Here is a 17,693-nt window from a genome sequence, read left to right on the forward strand (position 1 = left end):
ATAACTTTTACATAATGTATTTGTAAAAAGTAATGAATAAAATAACATTTTATTAAATTAAATGTCTTGTTATATTACTTGAAAGAATTCAGAATCAGAAAGTGCTTTACTGCCAGGGAAGGGATTTTTCTTGGTAATGAAGCTTCCAGTGTATACACAAAAATACAACAACAAGAACATAATATAAAATTAGAGGATAATTAAAAAAAAAAGTATCTGATTATGCAACACATCAATTGTATTGCGTGATTTTGGGTTCTGAATGCTTGTTAAAGAGTATTATGGATGAATTTTGAGTAAAAAATTCAACAGATCAATTATTCTGCTGAAAGCTCCCGTCACATCACACTTCTCCATGCTAACTGTCTGGATTTTTGAGCTCTTCTTTGATTAAATCCTGGCTGTTTCATGTTAGTGGGGAGTTTGAGTCATGAGGACAGAGTGTCGTTCATGAAAAGCCCCCTTCCCACCCTGCACTGCCTAATGACATTTCCCTTCCATGCTGCCTGACGAGCTGTCAGATTCTTTTTTCAGCTTATTCCGCCCCTCTCTGACATTTCAGAGTTTTATTTTGATCTCTTTTATTCATCTTTGCTCCGTGATGAAGTCTGGACACATTCACATTTTTAAGAGAAGTCAATAAAGATCCCCACAGACCAGCATGTTTGGAAAGTTCCAGCAGGTTAAGCCCTGCTATCTGTCTCCGTATATTTGCTCTAGCATACCCTGCACTCTCAGAGGATGATCATTAGATCATTTTCAGTTGTTTCCTTCCGTATTTAACCTTGCCATTTTTTACCAAACATTTCTGTACTCTTGTTAAAAATGTAGGATGGTTAGATGATCAACAGCCTCTAGTCTGCAGTGCAAAAGAATCATTTTCTTAATCTGTATTTTTGTCTTGTTTTTGAGCTAAAAAGATCAAATTACTTGGAGCAAAAATGCATAAAATAGTGAGACTTGTTTTCAGAGAGTTCCTCTTAAAATTAAGTATATTTTTCTTACTTCATTGCCGTTGGAATTGTTCCAATGCACAAATCTAACAAAAGTTAGAGAGGTTTTTGCCCATGGGGCTAGAAACATAAATGTAATTGAAAATATTTTCTCTGAAAACAAGTTTCATTATCCTGTGCAGTTTCGCTTCTCAAGAGTTTTATGAATGTTGAGTTATTTTTTTTACTAAGACACAAGACAAAAATACCATTACAGAAGAGGATTTTGGCTGTATTTTTTAGACACTTTCTGAAAGCAAGTCTTGTGTCTTGTCTGGGGTGTGTGACATTGTGGTGTTTCCTGCGGCAGAGCGAGGCAGACAGACTCAGAGGGAAGTCACCTCTTGTAAATGATGGCTCTCTGGGCGGCAGGGCTGGATGAATGCCTCGGGTCCCAGAGGACGAGTGGAGTATGTTTCTCCGTGGCTCTTGGGAGAGTGTCTTTCATTTTAACCCCCTTGAGAGTGCAAAGCACCAAGGAGGACAGACAGCAACTCTAAATCTAACTTAGAGACACCATCCTTGCGGTTACTGACTCTGATTCAGTCAGCACATACAAATGGTATTTTTTATCACTGAGGGACACTCCATTGAAAATAAGAAAAAGGAAATTAAATAAGACAGAATAAGAAATCTGACCTCTAAACTGTCTATACAACAAAGGTTAAATCATGTTTCACTTCATAATCAGTTTCTTAAACTGTATTTTTGCCTTGTTTTCCAGGAAAAATATTTAAACATCCTTAAACAAGAACATTTTAACATACATTTATTTGAGAAACAGAACCACTATTTTTGTTTTGTCTTGTTTAACATCCTTAAAAGTGGATCAGTTTACTTGTGAAGCAAAAATAAACAGTATGTTATGTCTGTTTTCCTAGAAAACATTTATAAAGTTCCTTTTAAAAAGGATAAAGGGATGGTGCCTCTGCTTGGTGTTTTTTGTTGTTGTTTTTTCCAGGAAATATTTGAATATCCTAAAAACAATAACAAACAAAATTGTTTAAATAATTATTATTTTTGTCTTGTTTTCAGGAAAACATGTTTTAATATCCTTAAAATAAGACCAGTTTACTTAAGTAGCAACAGTTTACTTTTTGTTTATTTGTTTTTCAAAGAAAATATCAAAACATCCTTAAAAGAAGATCAATTTACTTAATAATCCTTATTTTTATTTATTTTATTATTATTATTATTATATTTTTAGGAAAACATTTGTAAACATGCCTAATATAGGATCAAATTTACGTTAGAAACAAAAATCATTCATTTTTATTTTGTCTTGTTTTCCAAGAAAACATCTAAACAACCTTAGAAGACAGTGTGTTTGCTAGAAAAGCAAAATATAAACACATAATCATTTTATGTAATTTTGTCTTGTGAAAACTAATCTAAACATCCTAAAAACATCATTTTGGCATCTCAAGTAAATATATTGTGCATATTTTTTCCATGAAAAATAAATGTATTATTATTTTATTTATTTATTAAATCCTGCAGTGTTGCAACACATTTTGTTTTACACAGAGAACTGAGGAACAAAACAAACAAACCCACAATCAATCGTACAGCAGGACATGGGCCACTGTTATTTCAAAGCACACTTAGACACATTTTTGGCCGGCCCTGTATACACATTCATTCCTGTAAACCACGGCTACAGCTACTGTTCCTCCAACACATGCATTAAGGTCTTGGCCAGCAACTGTCAGGCACCTAGATACAGGGTCTGGTCTAATGGAGCGGCCTCATACATACTCCCTGCTGGAGCGGGGCTCAGTGTGCCTGGCTAATTACAGCCACCCCTGCATGGCACTGTTAGGCAGCAATACACTGAATGCTGGCTCCAGCCGGCCTCTCTTAATGGGAGCTAATGGTTTCTCCAGCTGTAATGGCCGGCTTGTGTGGCGAGATGTTGTTGGAGGCGCTGCCCGCATTGCGCTGGACCCTTTTGGTCGAGCTCCATACTCCCCTCCTCTGAGAGCCGTCCTATTATTGTGTTAGTATACATCAGTCCCTGACCTGGCAGCAACACTTTCTGTCGGCCCACCTCTCTCCCTGGGCTTTTATGCTTAATGCTTGTATATTTGTTTTTTAATTCAGAGCCTTAGAACTATTGAGTTTGATTTGTGTGCAGTTAGGATGCGTTGACTTAACTTTGGCATATTTACATTTGAAACCAGACAATAAGAAATATGACTTCCAAAATCTCTATACATGTTCTAAATGCCACGTTGTACGATCTGTCACTGCAAATAATAATTTTCTAAATCTGCTCTTTTTTTCCCCCCGGGAAAATTATTTTAACATCCTAAACATAAGGTAAATTTATGTGAGGGGAAATATTATTATTATTATTGTTGTTGTCTGGTTTCAAAAATAATCATTATTGTTGTCTTGTTTCTCAGAAAACATAAAAAACATAAACATCTTTTAAAGAGTAAATAAATACTTGAGAAACAAAAATAATCTAATTTTGTTTTGTCTTGATTTAAAAGATTATTCATTTATTTATTTATTTATTTATTTATTTATTTATTTATTTATTTATTTATGCTATAACTATTGGGTGTGCATTTAGGATGGGTTAACTTAACTAACTGTAACCTTATATTATTATTTGAGATTATTAATGTTTGAGAAACAAAAATAGGCTTAATCCTTTTTTGTTTTATTTTTTATGAAAAAAACATATCTAAACATGCTTACAAGAGGATGAATTTACTTGAAAAACAACAATCATTATTTTTGATAAGTACATTTATTTTGTTGTAAAGATGCTTAGATTTTTTTCTTTTTCTTTATGTTAAACAAGACAAAAATACTAAGAATTTATTAATTAATTAATTTATTGCTGGAAGTATTGGATTTGATTTGTGTGAATTTAAGGCTGGGTTGGTAGCTGACTAGTCAATTTCTAGCCTAATTAGTTGACTAGTCATTCAGGAAAAAGCCACTGACTAGCGGATTCTGAAATATGTCGTTTTATACATCCCTAGTGTGCATGTGTCCATCTGTGTGTTATTTGCTTTCATGATGTCTCTCTATCTCTGTGGCTTTGTCTTCATTTCCCGCTTATTTGTTCTCATTTTCTTGTTCTCTTTATTCGTCTGTGTTCTTCCTCTCCTCTCATACTTTGTTTTGTTTACGTGTTTTGTCTTTCCTGTCTAATTTCCTCTGTCCTTTCTGTCTCTCTTGTCTTTTTTTCTCTCTGTCTCCATGCTTCTTTCTCTTCCACGCTTTCGAGATTGTGCGACTCGCTTGCGGCTCGGCATTGTCTTAGCATGACACCGGCTGATAAGTCCTTTGTGTCGTCTTGTTTCTGAAAAGTGTGGAGGCTGGCGAAACTGTCACACTTATTTCAATAACCATCATGGCATTTCTATTACAATTATGATCTTGTCATACAGGGCCAGGGCCTGGAGCCCCCTGCAGCCACAAAGACCCATCAGCTCCCACATCCTCATCACTCCCGTCCCGTCAGCTGTCACCCTTATCTTTTCACTTTTCAGTATTTCTTCTCAATAAATGACACGCCTCTGACAACAGCTCCATCAATAGAGCCTAGAAGATGCTTAGAAAAAGAAGAACATTCAAGTCCAAAAATGGCGTTGTTGCTGTAGGGTAGTGGATAGGGCATGTGCTCACATACCAGAAACTCTGGTCCTGGAGGTGTGCTGTCCTTAAGAGTTTAAATCCAACATTTATCAAAAAAAGTTAATCAATATTTACAGGGAAAATATACATGTACTGCTGTTCAAAACTTTGAGGTTGGTAAATGTAATGTAATACATTAATGGTTTTAATGTAATAATTACTCTTTACCCTCATGTCATCCCAAACCCGTAAGGCCTTTGTTCATCTTCAGAACACAAATATCAAAAGATATTTTTGATCAAATCTGAGATCTTTCTGACACTGCATAGACAGCAACGCAACTACATGTACCACATTCAAGGCCCAGAAAGATAGTAAGGACATTGTTAAAATAGTCCATGTGACAGCAGTGGTTCAACCGTAATGTTATGAAGCTACGAGAATACTTTTTGTGCGCAAAGAAAACAAAAATATCAACTTTATTCAACAATTCTTCTATTCTGTGTCAGTCTAGCTTCATAACATTATGGTTTCACCTTTTCTTCAAGTTTGAATCCCGGCTCAAGGACCTTTGCTAATCCCTCCCCCCTCTCCCTCTCCCACTTTGCTTCCTGTCTCATCTACACTGTCCTGTAACAATAAAGGCAAAAACGCCCAAAAAAAAGACTTTACTAAAAATAATAGTGACAAAAAGGCACAATAAATGTAATTGTGAGGTAAAAGAATGGATGCCGGTATTGTGCAAGACTGTATCCACCTTCCAAAGTATGGTATTGCATATTTAAAAAGAACATTGCTATGCTAATAGGCTAAGCTGTTAGTATGCTAACTGACGCCTAAATGAAAACACAAAGAAAGCTTTGGTGGTATTTGGTAACATTTTGGCAATATTTAGATTCAGATTATCAACATTATATCAACAAAATGCAATGAAAGTCATGAATTGCCATCTCGGTCTGACACATTTTTTCAACTCTTGTCCTCAGATCCTTGCAGTGACACTCTGAACAGCTTGAGTGTGGCCTGTCGAGTGAACCCAAAGACCTACAAGCAGTTTACCTTTGCCCCAGCCGATTCCTGCCCACCCGACAGTACGCCCATCTGCGCCAGCGACGGCCACACTTACGATAGTGAGTGTCGGATGGAGCGAACAGCCCTGCAGAACAACCTGGAGCTCAAGAAGATTTCTTTAGGCCGCTGCAAGGAGAAAGGTGAGTTCCTCCTAAAGCAGAGATGTCACAGACTCCCAGCAGCTCATGCTCGTGTCTGATAAAGGAGCCCTACGGCCGCATTTGATTTATTTTGTCATGGCTGCGGTGAGGAGGCTCTGGACAAATTAAGTCAGGTTAGCAGTACTGTCATGCCTACACGATACCAATCTCCACAAATCCAATTTGCCTGTCGGGCTCTGGCAGGTGTATTGTGGCAAGACTGTATCTTCACGGGTGATGAAAAGATCGTCCCTGCTACGCTCTGAAGCCCTGTGGCAAAGCGCAGAGAGAATGTGTGTTTAGCTGTGATAGTGCGCGAACAGTGGCTTAGTGTGTGCCTGTGTCTGAACTGTGTTTGTGCCGTGAGCGATAGCTGTGTTATTTGTGGGCCACTGTTGTCCCAGTACAGAGCAACTGTCTCTGTGTCAGTGTAACTCAAGAAATGATAGCATTTGTCTCCGATGAAAGTCTTACTTTGTTAAATACATGTCTAGCATGTTAACATGTGTTTGGGATCTGCTCTCAATACGTAAATCAAAATGTATCATTCACATCATTAGTGTTAGTGTAATGCATATTATTTGCTATTATTACCATAATTTTCTATTTCCATTTATCAAAACCTCCTCAAAGTAGATGCCAGTTGTTCTAGATGCTTCCGATCCTGATCAAATGGGTATCATGTTATTGCTAATCAAAAGAGTCTTTCTTAAACAGTTAGTAATATGATGTGCTGGTAGGCTTAGCTGCTAACCGTAGGCTAAATGAAAACAAAGAAGGATATATTTAGTCACCATTTTTAACTTTGTTAATATTTTCTTTAGCATAGCCTACTATCTTAACACAGAGCTAACTGGCTAAAAAAGGCTATATTTTTATTAGTTAGAACAAGATATTGTGATAATATGCTACATTTTTGACCAGACATTACGAAGACTTCCAGAGGGGATATGATTATGTGGGGTGGATTGATATTTACACCAGCAGCTTTTCAAGAGAGAGTACTCTATAATAAACTGAAAACTCTCTTTTAGGTCTGTTCCTGTATGAAGCACCCAGTTTTCACAGTGATTCTAGATGGAGCATGTTGTTGTTAATCAAAAGAGCATTTTAGTGCAGGTTAGCACTATGCTACGCTATAACACTAAGCTGTTAGCTTGCTAATTAAAGGATAAATGAAGCCACAAAAAAGTGGCATGTTTCCATTCAGAAATCTGGTCACCTTACATTTTTTAGCTTTGGTAAGATGTTGTTTACTAGCTACAGCTTAGCCTACTAGGATAGCACAATGCTAACTAGCTAATAAAGGCTTTTTTTGATTAGTTAGTACAAAATATTGTGATAGCTTGCTACACCTTTGATCTGACATTACAAAGTGTCACAGAGCAGGGTTATAGATATTTCACAACACCAGCAGTGTTTCAGGAGTGAAATTCTCCTCAGCAATCTTTCATAGGTCCGTTCTTATGTGGAACTCCCAGTTTTCGCAATCCAAACGATTCCCGGTGGATTAAATCTAGTCTTGCCCTAGATTTTATCTCATTAAATATTCTTTTTACTCACAAATACGTCACACTGTGGAAGCAATAGGGTTGTGAAAGCTGTTTCATGTAGTTCACGAAATTCCACTTCCATTCCTATAGCTTCTTTTGAGTCCACTTTCATCAGCATGTATGTCACATCTTTAAAGATAGGTTGGATAATGCAATCAAACATAAATCAAGCTCAGATTGTACAATAACATAATAGGTCAATTAATTTTCTCAAACAGAGGAAAGGCTGCTGTAATTACACACTGCCACGGCCCGTCTGTGACAGCTTAACACAACTCGGAGTGGAAAAAAACACCCCAAATCAATCTGAATGGAATTAGATAATTGATTAAATAATCAGGCACGGTAATTAATTCAAAACCCCTGAGTGAGTCAATATCCGATGTCTGATTGAGCGAGAGAGAAAGAGACTGGATGCCTCCAGTCAATGTTGATTAGCACTAGGATGGTTACTGCAATTCTTCACATTGTTGACGCATGTACTGTATACGTGTGTCTCTGGTCTCCAGGCGGCTGCCCAAACAGTTGTAAGTTCAATGCCATGTGTTTGCTGGAAAACGGAGAGTTTCGTTGTTCCTGCGACCCCATACAATGTGATGGCACGTACAAGCCCCTGTGCGGAATGGACGGAAAGACATACCCCAACGACTGCGAGAGGAAACTCGAAGAGTGCCGGACCAAAACAGACATCCCCGTTAAGCAACAAGGGCCCTGTGGTGAGTGTGGAGAATTGTGCAATGCGTTTCTATGTTCTTGTAATTTTATGTTAGCTAAATAGATGTTGTTTAATTAGCATTGTATGTGTGCTTGTGTTTGGTTGTGTCTTGCGGGAAATTCTTGTGGAAGGTGCTCATTCTCTTTCATTTCCATGCCGTTCTCATTCTGCCATCAGCTCTGATGATACATGAAACGCTGACTTCATGTTTCATTCATGTCCTCACCCCTCCAGTGCCAGTCGTCCACGCCAGTCCTTCCATGTTCAAATGTCTAGTCATTTCCCCCTTTGTCGTTTTATGTCCTTTTTTGGCTGTCTTTAAACTGTTTTTTCTGTTCCAGTGTGTCTCTCTGTCTGTCTTTGTCTGTGTGACGTCTGCTCAGGGCCGCCGCCGGACACACCACTCATTGCGAGCGGGGAAGAGTTCAACCTCTGACCTTTCTTATTGGAATTCTGACCTGTGGGTCTCCTTCAGGGGGGCCCTCAAAGGGCTGGTTTGATGTCTTTTTTTTCTACCTGTACCTTTTTGTCTCTGTCTCTTGTGTTTGTTTGCGTGATGGAGGATGGTTGGAGTGGCCCTCCCTGCAGCTCCAGTCCTCATGGCACTATTTGGAAGGGAAGTGAGGTCATGGAGCTTTTCTTTTTTCCGAGTGCTGTGTTTGTCTGGATGAATCACTTCCCAATCATTCTGACCCTGTTGTTGCCCCACTACTGGTTTGCATGGATGCATGCATGTAGCCTCCTTGATCGGAGCTATGTTAGTTTCTCTGTTATGCTTATGCATAGAAACAGAATCTACTCAATTACGCAGACGTAAAAACTCTGTCAAAATGTGGAAGCGAGCATTCCCGTATTTAAAGTGTCCTGGCATCACTCTGGCAGCAGAAAACCTTTGCTAGAGGGCAAGAGGGTTACTGTCAAATGTCTTGACTTTAAACTATATGCTGCCATTCAAAAATGACAATGAAAAGTACGATAGTGAAGTCGCTCAGTGAAGATTGAAGTCTGGCCATAGAAGAAGATTTTTCGGCTTGCATTGCTTGAAACGTTTGCGCACTTGTGTGGCACATCCCTTTGGCATTCTCCCTTGAGTTCTAGTGTGTACTTCGCTCCTATACAGTATATAAAAAGCAGTGTAGCGCAGGATGTCCGAATATTCAGGTGAGCAATACCTGCATGACCCACTGCATCTGCAAAGTGTGCTACCATTGATCATTTGGACACCCCATTTGGACATCCCATAAGGCCATAGGAGCTGAATATCCATGAGATTCAAAATATATATATATAAAAAAAAAAAAATGAGTCAGACATTGCTTTTTATGGCTAAATTGTACTTGTTTAACAACACAATAGTATATTTGATGCTTTTTGGTTAGTAATAGCTGAAAATCTATTCTCGTTTTTAGAGAATATCTTAAAGCTGCAGTCCGTAAGGTTTGCCTCTTTGTCGCCACCTCTGTTGAAAACCTGGTATTGCAGCCAGGTGTGGAATTATTTTTATTACGTGGGCTGTACTCTGGCACGGCTTCAGCGTGGATGAATCTAATGTTTTGAGGTGAATGAGTAGCTGTCAGTCACCGCACCGGTGTGAATCAAACACTTATTAATCACAAATTCTAGCCTACGTCTTAGAATATATGACCCAAATCAGAATTGTCATCGTATATTGCCATCTGAACAAGTAAGTAACAAGTCTGCCACGTTTGTTCTGACCAACTGAGGAAATAAATCGTGCTAACAATGGTGATTAAATCTAACAATCGGTTAGCTCATATCACATCAAACCATTCAAATTATTATTATTGTTATACTTTATTCTCAAATTATTAATGTTAACAACATCAGCATCGCGTGACTATTGGTATAGTGTGTATATTAAGCGTCTAGATTTCAATTTCTGTACAGTCTAATCTAATTGTCATGCCATTCAAATTTCATATTAAGAAATTCTTTTAACCCCAAAAAGCAAACTATGAACTATTGTACTATTGAATACAAATCTTGCGTAATAAGTCTATCTGTAATCAGAAGCATATTTAAAACTGGAATATAATTTAATTTCATTCACACGTGTTTCATTAACATATAATCCTTTCTGGATCACAATCCGCCATCAAAGTGATACATTTAATTATTCTAGCTGCTGTGAGAAGAGGCTATAAACCAGCCGTCAACTGCAGGATCCTCACATGTGATAGCCCAGTAGCCGGGAAAACTTCTTTATGTTTACAGATGTGACGTAATGACGCAGCAGCATGCTCGAATTTCCCTCAAAAACCTACCCGTACCACTCAAATTAGAAAACATTATTATAAGCTAACCGTTGTGAATCGTGCTAAAGTAAGGTGATGGTTTTGAACACTGGCTGGTTATGTACTTGCTGAAATACTGATTTCGGATCATTTTTAACCAAAAAAAGCTTTAATTCTCTTAGAAAAATAAATATATAATATCTTAAAGGTGTTTATGAATATTACATGTTTTACTTGCAAACCAGACAAAAATATGAAATGATTTTTTTGGAGTGCACACCTGGCATATCCTCCAAATGTACTGCATTAAATATCAAGAAATAAATTATATTCAATTACAGTAATTCAGAGGTAGCCTGTTTCGTGCGCCACTCTCCACTTCATACTAAAATGCATTAAACACCTCAAAATTATTGCAGCAGTTACTAAAAAAAAAAAGCTTGAAAGGGAAAAAACAGGATCTGGACAGTGTGTTAATTATGGGACGTGTATCCAGGGCTGTTTTGGCAAGGTTCAGATTTTGAGCGCATTTTAACGGTACAGAAATATCCCTATCATTTATTCTGAATGCTATGTGTGTCCTACTCCTGGCAGCACATATGTGGCAACTATAATGCTGGGATGAATCTTTCCCTTTTTTCCCTTCTTCTCTCTTCTTTATTCTCTTCCCCATCAGCCTCTATGACTCATTAGGATTGTTTTCCAGTCTTCAGCGAAAAGATGCATAAATTAGCATGTAAAGAGGTGTAGTGCTTGTGTCTTTGGCTTTATTTCATTATTTCTGACAAATTAAATGTTTTGGTCCTTTCAGGCTTTCGCTGGTGGCAAGTTACAGTATGTTTTTTCAATACATTTATTTACATTTGCATATTCCACAAACAGAACATTAATTAAACATCAAAAGCTCCATGGCGGACCTGAGCCAGGCTGACTGCCTTTCATGTCGAGGAAGATATGGAGCATTGATGAGCGAAAGTCTTGTGCTTTGGACACCTGCTCTCAGTTTGATGTAAAAATGCAGAAGAAAGTTGCTTTGCTTGGTCGTCTTGTTTTGCTTTTGTCACATTCTTTGTGTTTTCTCTGTCTCTTTTTCTGTTAAATCCATCCAGACTTTTTTAAAGGTTTTGCTTTTTAACATGTTACCATTAGATGTTGTCAATAGGAATGCTAACAGCTACAGTAGCTTCCTGCGGGTATTATAGGCCGCCTTCATACTGACAAGGGCCCAAGTGAAGTCTATGTGTTACTAAAGTGCGTTTTGTTTCTTTAGAAGACACTCAAGCGTGACAAAGCTCACCTTTCCCGCAGTGGAAAACCTCTAAATGGACCTCTTGTCACACGCAAATCAATAGCAGAGAAGCTGTGTGTGTACAAGAGTCATTTCAAACGCTGAGCATGTCAGTACTTTTTTCAGTGTCTGACATGGTTGTCTTTGGAGACAAGCAGAGCTGGGTCATTGTGTCAGCAGCTCTCGTCGAGAGACGATTCGCTCTAAAATCAAAGAAATGTGTAGTACTGAGAAAGGTCAACAAGAAACTGTAGCTCCTAAAGAAAACAGAAAACACTGTGAAAGTAGAAAGATTGAGAACAAAGGATTGAAGATACACAAGACCAGACTGTGGTTCTTCAGCTGAAAGTCTACCTACATTCTGTTGATTGAGCTTTAAAATATGGTGTTGTATAGAGAGTTCAGGTCCTATTAATGTCAGCATGGGTTTTTCAGTCTGTTGTTTGGATGTTTGAGATGAGTCTAAGAACACCTGTGTCAAGTCATTTTACGAGTGACAAAAGGAAAGAGGTACCAGACAGGAATGGGTGATTATATTGAATATTCATATTTAGTTTGCAGGGTTTTTGATGCTGATGTAAATTTGAGCAGTATTGTGATGAATGTGCTTTTTATTTAGTCATAAAGTTCATGAAGAGCATGCCATTAGTCTCCACATGGCAATTTTCATGCAAAAAATTAAAAATTAATTCTTTACATTCATTGTAACCATATTTTAATTTAATTTTTTTTAAACCTACTTATTGCATTAAACATTTCTCATTTATTTTGCAACAATGTTTTTATTCAAGTCATAGTTGTTCTGATAAAAAAAACATAAGTAGCAAGATTATTTTTTTATTTAGTTAAATCTTAATTGTTCTGATTATTATTTTCTGATTGTATTTTTTGTTTTTTTATTTATATTTTACTTTTTGTGTTATTTTATATTTTATTTTATTTTAGCCTGGCCCTTTATATATATTCTGCTGTATGTTAGCATTGTCTTAAGAGGGCAGTCACAGGAAGTTGCAGATGGTATAGTTATGGTATCACATGGTAATACCATAACATTCATATGTATATCCATATTTAAATACAGTCTATTCAGTATATGTGACCCAGGACCACAAAACCAGTCATAAGGGTCAATTTTTTAAAATGGGATTTATACATCAAGAATAAATAAGCTTTCCATTGATGTATGGTTTGTTAGGATATGACAATATTTGGCCGAGATACAGCTATTAAAAAATCTGGAATTTGAGGGTGCAAAAAAAAAAAAAAAATCCAAATACTGAGAAAATCGCCTTGAAAGTTGTGCAAATTAAGTTCTTAGTAATGCATATTACTAATTAAAAATTAAGTTTTTATATATTTACTGTAGGAAATTTACTAAATATCTTCATGGAACATATTCTTTACTTAATATCCTAATGATGTTTGGCATAAAAGAAAATGCAATAATTTTGACCTATACTATACTATTTTTGGCTATTGCTACAAATACCTGTATACCCATGCTTGGTTTTGGTTTTGTGGTCCAGGGTCACATATGGTACTGTGATGACCATGGTACTATACAGTAGAATATGGTAGTACTATGGTTCTGCGCTCGTCTTCACAATTTCCACCACACTTGTGTTATATTCTGTTTTCCAGGTTTCAATGGTTGAACGAACTCTATCCAGGTATAGGCCAGCACAATATATTTAACGGGCTATTTCTGTCCTTCACAGCCTCATTTTCGTTTACATTAAATTAAATACAGCGTCTGCTCTGACTGAAGTCTATGAGACCTTGAATGATGATCTTTGTGCATTATCATGGCTCAGCTCCATCCAATGTAATTTCAGAACTCCATAACTCGGTGGGTGTGCCAGCCGTAATGGACTCCTAATGATAAGGAAAGAAAGCAGCCCGTTTCTCTAAGCAGAGCCAGATGGATCCTGCAAATGAAGCTGACCTAAATACACAGCTGTCATTATAGCCCGTAGGATGTTTCATAGCTTGTGTGAAGTGAACAGACCCTCAGAATATACCAGCTTTCTGTCTCTGCCTGTCTGTCTCTCTGTTCCCATGGCAGTAACTCATAAAGACTAACAATGGGCTCAGACTTACTGACAATGTCATTGAGCAAGAGCTCCGTGAAAAGAGGTGCCTGGGTATCAAGGCCCCAGGTGACAAACCACTTTGATTAATATTTATCATTTGCATATTTATTTGATTAGCATCTCTTGCTGAAAACGACATAAACTTTGATTTTTTTTCCCTAATTTAAAAAAAAAAGAAACGATAACAAGTTAAGCACCCGTTGAACTTTGGAGGGCCTAGTGAGATGTGCGTAATGAATCCAATTAGACGAGTAGATTGAAGAGCCAGGGTAGCATGATTATAATTAGCATGAACCTTTGCACCTCGCTGTGTGAGGAAGGGTTGTATCTGGGTCGCTGTTGTAAGTTGGAAAGCCCTCGCCGGATTCTGTTATGTGTGTTTGTTAGGAGGCTCTTTGCAGAGCATGCTTCTGTAATGCACGTCTGCCTTCCCCCTCGTTTTCCCTCATTCCCTCGTCCTCCTCTGCTTCCCTTTCTTCTGTCATTCAGAACTGAATTATGAATGATTTCAAATTTCCAGTTCAATTCCTGAATTTGAATTGAGGTAGCAAACTGGGTGCAGAATTGTAATTTGAATTTTAAAAAAGTACAATCAAATTTTTTTTCGGTATTATTAGGATATAGGATAAAAAATCGTCATTTTATTATTATTGGTAGTAGTAGTATTAGTAGTAATTTTGTTTGTAGTAAAAAATTAGTAGTTTTGTTTGATAAAATTTTACATATAACATGATTTATATTTTATATATATATATATATGTTATTATATAATATATAATATTATATATATATTTGTTATATATCAAATATAATATTTGTAATTATTCTGTTAATATATTGTATTTATAAAATGCTGATTTATTTGTTTATCAATAATTATTTTAATGAATTGTCTCAACTGTATTTGCCATGGTGTTGGAATAAATATTTGTAATTTATAATATTTATAAATCTAATTTAAATTATATACATTTATAAATAACTATTTATCATAAAATAAATAATAATTGATCATAAATATAATTGGTAACAATGATATATTTTATATTAAAAATTAGTCAATTATTAGCTATTTTAGTAATGATGTGATTTGTTTGTTGATTTTCTTTGAATTGCAGTTAAAGCAAGTCCTTTCATTCTGAGTCAATTTCATTTGATTGCGATGCAGCCAGTTCAATTCAAATTCACACTCATAAACTGAAAGCCAATTCCTTAGTTCAGAATTTCACCAACCCTCTCTATTTTCAGTGTGTCCAACATTAGATAGCAAGCTAATCTAATTTGTTTGGCTTATTTTGTCCTCCCTTCTCTCTCCCTCTCTTTGTCTCTTGTTCTCTCGCTTCCGCTCCTCTTGCTTGTCCAGTTTCACGGTGTCTCACCTCATCCGTTTCCTCCCTTGCGGTGCGGGGAGGGCAACAGAATTAGTACCTTGGTTAAATTCTTAATGCGTGGGGAGAAAGTTTCTATGCCCTTGAAGCCATTGTTTGGTGATAAGTACTCCTTCAGAAACCAAACACCGCCTCTGGGGGGATTTCTGCTTGTGTCATGCTAATATTTTCTTCTCTCCCTTTTCCTTGCACCTTCTCCTACATGCTTATAAGCCACGGCCATATCACCCTGCAGCCCAAGACTGGTTGCCCACTGAAGCTAAGCAGGGTTGAGCCTGGTCAGTACCTGGATGGGAGACCTCCTGGGAAATTAGGTTGCTGTTGGAAGAGGTATTAGTGAGGCCAGCAGGGGGTGCTCACCCTGTGGTCTGTGTGGGTCCTAACACCCCAATATAGTGACGGGGACACTATATGTATTGGAGAGTTGTGTGTATAGTTATGTTTTATTTGTGTTTAGGTGTACATCCCAGTTTAGTTAGTGGGGGGGTTTTTGTTGGGTATTTTTTTTTGTTTTTTTTTTGTTTTGGGTGGTAATCCTGAGTGGGGGTACACTTCAGTATTCTATAGCAGTCCTGGTTATGGGATTGTTGTGGATGCTGAGTTTAGTGTTTAAAAGCCGCCCTGAGCTTGGCAAGCCACTGAAGACTAGATAGGTGTAAGGGAGTGAGTGATGTTAGTTAGGAGGTTGGGATGTACACTATTTTGAATTATATTTGTTTTGATGATTTTATGAGGGTTTTTTTAGGGGGGGGGGGATGTGACATGCTCCTGGGTCCGTTCTGCTCTAGCCGGGAAAAAAGCACCGTCTTTTGGATGAGACGCTAAACCGAGGTCCTGACTCTCTGTGGTCACTAAAAATCCCATGGCACTTCTCGTAAAGAGTAGGGGTGTAACCCCGGTGTCCTGGCCAAATTCCCTCCACTGGCCCTTATCAATCATGGCCTCCTAGTAATCCCCATCCACTTGATTGGCTCAATCACTCTCTCCTCTCCACCTGTAGCTGGTGTGTGGTGAGTGTACTGGCGCCGTTGTACTGTGGCTGCCGTCGCATCATCCAAGTGGATGCTGTACACTGGTGGTGGTTGAGGAGAGACGCCCACATGATTGTAAAGCACTTTGGGTGTACGGAAATACACAATAAAAGTGCTATATAAATGCATCATTCATTCATTCAAATAAATGTTTCCCCTCAAGCTGAAGGAGAAGGTAGGGAACGAAAGAGAGAAAGACAGAACCGAGGGGGACGTGGTGGGGGAAGTTGTTGCTTCTGATATGCAGACACACAATAAGTGAGACACGCACAGCTTGCCGAAACTTGCAAACTCCTCTCATATTGGCAAGATGCGAGGGAGTGGAGAGTTGGAGGAGACTGTTTGTATCACGATTCGCACACACCCTGTAATCCCGATACGAGGGCTGGAGATCTCCATATGCATGAGCGTGCATACAGCAGATCGTAGGAATAATTCTCAGCGTTCGCACTGTGCTAAACTCACTAACTTTGCGCCAGAGCTGAGCTGAAGGAGCTTACCGGACCCCCTGAAGTGAGTGTTGGCTGGCTGTCTGCGTTCTGACAACCCTGCAAACCAAGTTAAAGAAATATTCATTGGCTTGAGACCTGCACTTTAAATAGCACGTAACGGTGGCGAGATGTGAGTGGGAGTGTCCCTTGGGTGGGCTACGTGTCAGGATAATGGAAGCCGGCTCAATAGGAGAATCTCGTACTATGTGCTAATAGTCCATAACATCATGTTTCAGTGGCAGCAGTAATTAAACGCTACTAGAACGAATGCATAATGTAATGTAAAATTTGCAGTGTGGATGTAGAGCAGGAAGCGGAGCCACATCACACATATTATATAACACTGCAGGGGTCGGAGGTGTGCGGAGATTCTCAGGCCTGATCGCAGCAATTACTCAGCTCTTCCGAGTCCCGCTATTTCTTCACACCTTCTCATTATTAGACCCGCTTTTCCACACTCACGCTCTCACACAGGCTCCTAATTAACATCCTCCACTGCTTTCCAATGTTGCTAACGCAGCGTTCCTTTCTTTTACATACGTTAACCTCTGAAAAAAAACTTCAAATGTGCTCCTTTTTACGTGCATTGCGTCCCAGTGGCAGTCCCGTCGAGGCATATGGCTGTCATCCAGCTTACAGGAGTCCTTGAAGACTGGCACTGCAGCACAGGCCTCGGGGATGGCAGCCCACTATTTCAAAGAGGCTCTGAAAAGGGCTCATTTTTTACTGAGAGAATATGCAAGCCATCTCAATAACCAAAGTCAGGCTGCTTTTTTTTATGAAGTATGTAATTGTGGCTGCATGTAACATTATTTCTCAGAGAACTTTCTCTTCCTTGACTTATTAAATCTGCAAGTTTTTTTTCCCCTTCCCCTAGAGACGAAAAACTGAAAATGAGAAACTGAACAAGTGAACGTTTCTTTTCATATCTACTTTTTTCGTATTCTTCTTTTTTTTTTTTTTAAAGGAGCGCGATTCTTTCATCTTTGTAAGGAAACAAAGGGTGGCTTGGGACAAAGCATTATCGAAGGCTGCGGTTCGGGTTTTAGGATCCGTGCCTTTGGAAACGGGTCACTGAA

The 17,693-nt window shown here is 38.2% G+C and overlaps 1 protein-coding gene across 4 annotated transcripts in view; it reads left to right on the forward strand.

The window, feature by feature from the left end:
- LOC306860844 (agrin-like) overlaps positions 1–17,693 on the forward strand; it is a 262,672-nt gene that overhangs the window by 164,703 nt on the left and 80,276 nt on the right. For all 4 annotated transcript variants that reach the window (XM_079402799.1, XM_079402800.1, XM_079402802.1 and 1 more), the window contains 2 exons: positions 5,576–5,800; positions 7,863–8,069. In XM_079402799.1, coding sequence (XP_079258925.1) covers positions 5,576–5,800; positions 7,863–8,069 — 432 coding nt within the window. The remainder of the gene's footprint in view (positions 1–5,575; positions 5,801–7,862; positions 8,070–17,693) is intronic.

Source organism: Barbus barbus (genome assembly GCF_936440315.1).
Source record: "Barbus barbus genome assembly, chromosome: 41".
In the NCBI taxonomy this organism is placed as follows: Eukaryota; Metazoa; Chordata; class Actinopteri; order Cypriniformes; family Cyprinidae; genus Barbus; species Barbus barbus.